Raw genomic sequence first — 3,060 nt, 5'->3', positions numbered from 1 at the left:
ACTTTTAGCAATAAAAAACAAACAAACAAACAAAAAAACATTTGGTCATTGCAAATGTTTCCCAGTGGTTAGAGTGTCGGCCTACGCACAGAAGGGTCTGGGGTTCAATTCCCAGTCAAGCGGCACATACCTGGGTTGTGTATTCTCTCCCTGTCCCTGGTTGGGGTGCGGGAAGCAACCAAAGTATCTCACATTGATGTTTTTCTCTCCCCCACTACCCCAAACCTTTCTTTTCACTCTCTCTGAAAAGCAGTGGAAAAAATACCCTTGGGTGAGGATTAACAATCCTATATAATAAAACCCTAATATGCAAATCGACTGAAAGGCAGAACGACGGGTCACTATGACACACACTGACCACCAGGGGGCAGATGCTCAACTCAGGAGCTGCCCCCTGGTGCTCAGTACATTCCCACAGGGGGAGCACCGCTCAGCCAGAAGCCAGGCTCATGGCCAGTGGTGGTGGTAGGAGCTTCTCCTGCCTCTGCAGCAGCGCTAAGGACCCCTTGGGGGATGTATGCCTGTAGGCGGATATCCCCCGAGGGGTCCCGGACTGCGAGAGGGTGCAGGCTGGGCTGAGGAGACCCCCCCTCCCCAGTGCACAAATGTTGTGCACCAGGCCTCTAGTAAATAAAATCTTTAAACATTTGTGTAAATCACTGAAAATTTCAGTGAGTTTAGAAGTGAGCAAAGACACATAGAGAGCAGATGAGAAGTGTTCTTAGCCTTTTGGAGTTAGAACTAGTTTGAGAGAAACATCCTAATATATAAACAAATCCTCAAGACATAAAAAGAGTCTATACAGCACTTTAGGAAAGAAGAATGGCAATTAGTTGTTTATAAATAAATTTGGTGAAATTTGAAAACAGTGAATGAGACCCAGAAGGAAAAGCTGCCCTGACAGTTTTAAGGATGATCCAACAATGGCCACCGTGTTTAAGCCAGACTTTCTCCTTTCACTTATGTCTCCATTTTCTTGACCTTCTTGTCACCTTGTAAGCACTTTTCTCCTCTGGCCACCCTGACCCCATTCTTTAAAGTCAACACCCTTGAAATGTCCTGTTTCTAGAAGTTAGAAACTTCTTTAACTGACTTCTCAGTGTAATGAGTATCATGTATCACCATTTTAATTCAAACCATGGTTAAGGTCTGTCAACCTTCTTCTCCTAGACTTTAGGACCTAGAGTGATAGTTAAGCACCCATTAACATGAATACAACTAACACATAGATGCATTGAACTAACTTGAATTCTATGATAAAAACTTGCCCCCCCCCCCCCCCCCCCAAGAAAAAAAGTAGAAACATGAATTCTTTATCTGGAGGAAAATCTTATGTGTATATTACACTTTGAATGTTTATGAAAACTCCTTGGACTCATCTCTCTGTCTTCAGGTATTAACTCCTGGCCAATTTTTTTTTTTCCTCTGTACTCATATCTCTGTGTGAATGTCCCAGACACACAGTCAAGCAGTCAACTTGGTATTAACTATTTTCCTTACTCTGCTTCATCACTGGCTTCAGGTCTGATTATGCCCTTTTCCTTCTCTGGCCTGATGCAAACAAACACTCAGGTGGCTTTTAACTTTATGTAAAGAATGATGTCAAAACTGAAAGCTGTATTTTAATACAGTGCCTAGTTTTCTTAGAGGCAGAATACATGTTAATTAAAAAAAAACAAACCTAAGCATTTTGTGGTGAATGCATCATTTTAAAAAAGCTTTTTATGGATACATTTAAGTGCTAATCTGATAACTGGAATTATCCCCCTATAGCAGGAATACTAGAAGAATTTGCAAAAAAGGTTTTGTGCAGAGAAAAGGATACAAAATTAAATTCTATTTTAAATTTACAGAGATGGCAGAAAAATCATAGAGTTTAATAATGGCCAGAGAGAACTACACACTGCCCAGTTCAAGAGACGGGAGTATCCAGATGGCACTGTTAAAACTGTCTATGCAAATGGTCATCAAGAAACAAAATACACATCTGGTCGAGTAAGAGTTAAAGACAAGGATGGTAATGTTCTAATAGATACAAAATTGTAATAATCCTGTGGGTGTGAGTAATCATGAAATAACACTAACTTGATTTCTTGTTAAAAATGTACATTTCTTGTGGATTTTGTGGTTTAATTTATATATATGTAGTGTGTGTGTATATATAAATGGAAAAGATTGTTTGAATATAAAATAAAATTTATAGCTTTTCATAATGTTTGAAGTGCACAAGAACAGCTTTCATTTTTAATTCTCCTACTCTGTTAACACCTAAGGAAAGACTATTATTGTTATAAACTGTATAAACTTTAAAAATAAGTAGGTGCTTTTATTGGTTGGAGATCCTTATAAAAAAACAAGTATGCCCAGCTGGGTGGCGCAGTTGGTTGGAGCATCATCCCGTACACCAAAAAGGTTGTGAGTTCGATTCCCAGTCAGGGCATATACCTAGATTGCGGGTTTGATCCCTGGTTGGGGTGCATATGGGAAGCAACCTATTGATGTTTCTCACATCAAAGTTTCTCTCTCTCCCTTCTTCTCTAAAAAAATCAATAAATATATCCTCAGGTGAGGATTTTTTTAAAAAAAGTACAAGATACACAATATTGCATAGTGTTTCCACTGGACATTAGCCACAGAACAAGGACTTGTACAGAAAATCTACTCGAGTAAGCATTTTACTAGTCAAAATATTACTAGGTATAATTAGTACAAAAATTAAAGCATTTTATCTGTTACAGAGGTTCTTTAATTGTAATGAAATGAAAAAGTAAAATAGGTAAAAGTTCATTCTTTGAGTACAGATGAACTGAGTGAAGAGAAAGCAGTTATAATGAGCAGTTACACTGTAATTGGTCAAAATGTAACACTTGAGACTGGAGGGGGCATAGCTGATTGGCTACAGGTGCGTGTATGTTATGACCTACTAGAGGCCTGGTGCACGAATTCGTGCATGGGTGGGGTCCAGCCGGCCTGCCCTGATGGGGGCCCATTGGGCCAGTGGGGGGGAGGGGCTGCAGGCAGGTGGCCAGCCAGCCCCACCCCTGATCGGGGTGGGAGGGT

The 3,060-nt window shown here is 40.1% G+C and overlaps 1 protein-coding gene across 1 annotated transcript in view; it reads left to right on the top strand.

The window, feature by feature from the left end:
* Window positions 1-2,129, top strand: part of CENPJ (centromere protein J) — a 74,679-nt gene extending 72,550 nt beyond the window's left edge. Inside the window, exon 16 of the mRNA XM_014528166.1 lies at window positions 1,854-2,129. Within this exon, the coding sequence (XP_014383652.1) occupies window positions 1,854-2,046 (193 nt within the window). The 3' untranslated portion in view covers window positions 2,047-2,129. The remainder of the gene's footprint in view (window positions 1-1,853) is intronic.
* Window positions 2,130-3,060: the final 931 nt, after the last annotated feature.

Source organism: Myotis brandtii, unplaced genomic scaffold, assembly GCF_000412655.1.
Source record: "Myotis brandtii unplaced genomic scaffold, ASM41265v1 scaffold62, whole genome shotgun sequence".
Taxonomy (NCBI): Eukaryota; Metazoa; Chordata; class Mammalia; order Chiroptera; family Vespertilionidae; genus Myotis; species Myotis brandtii.
The sequence above is the reverse complement of the archived record's forward strand: the minus strand, read 5'-3'. Positions and strand labels throughout refer to the sequence as shown.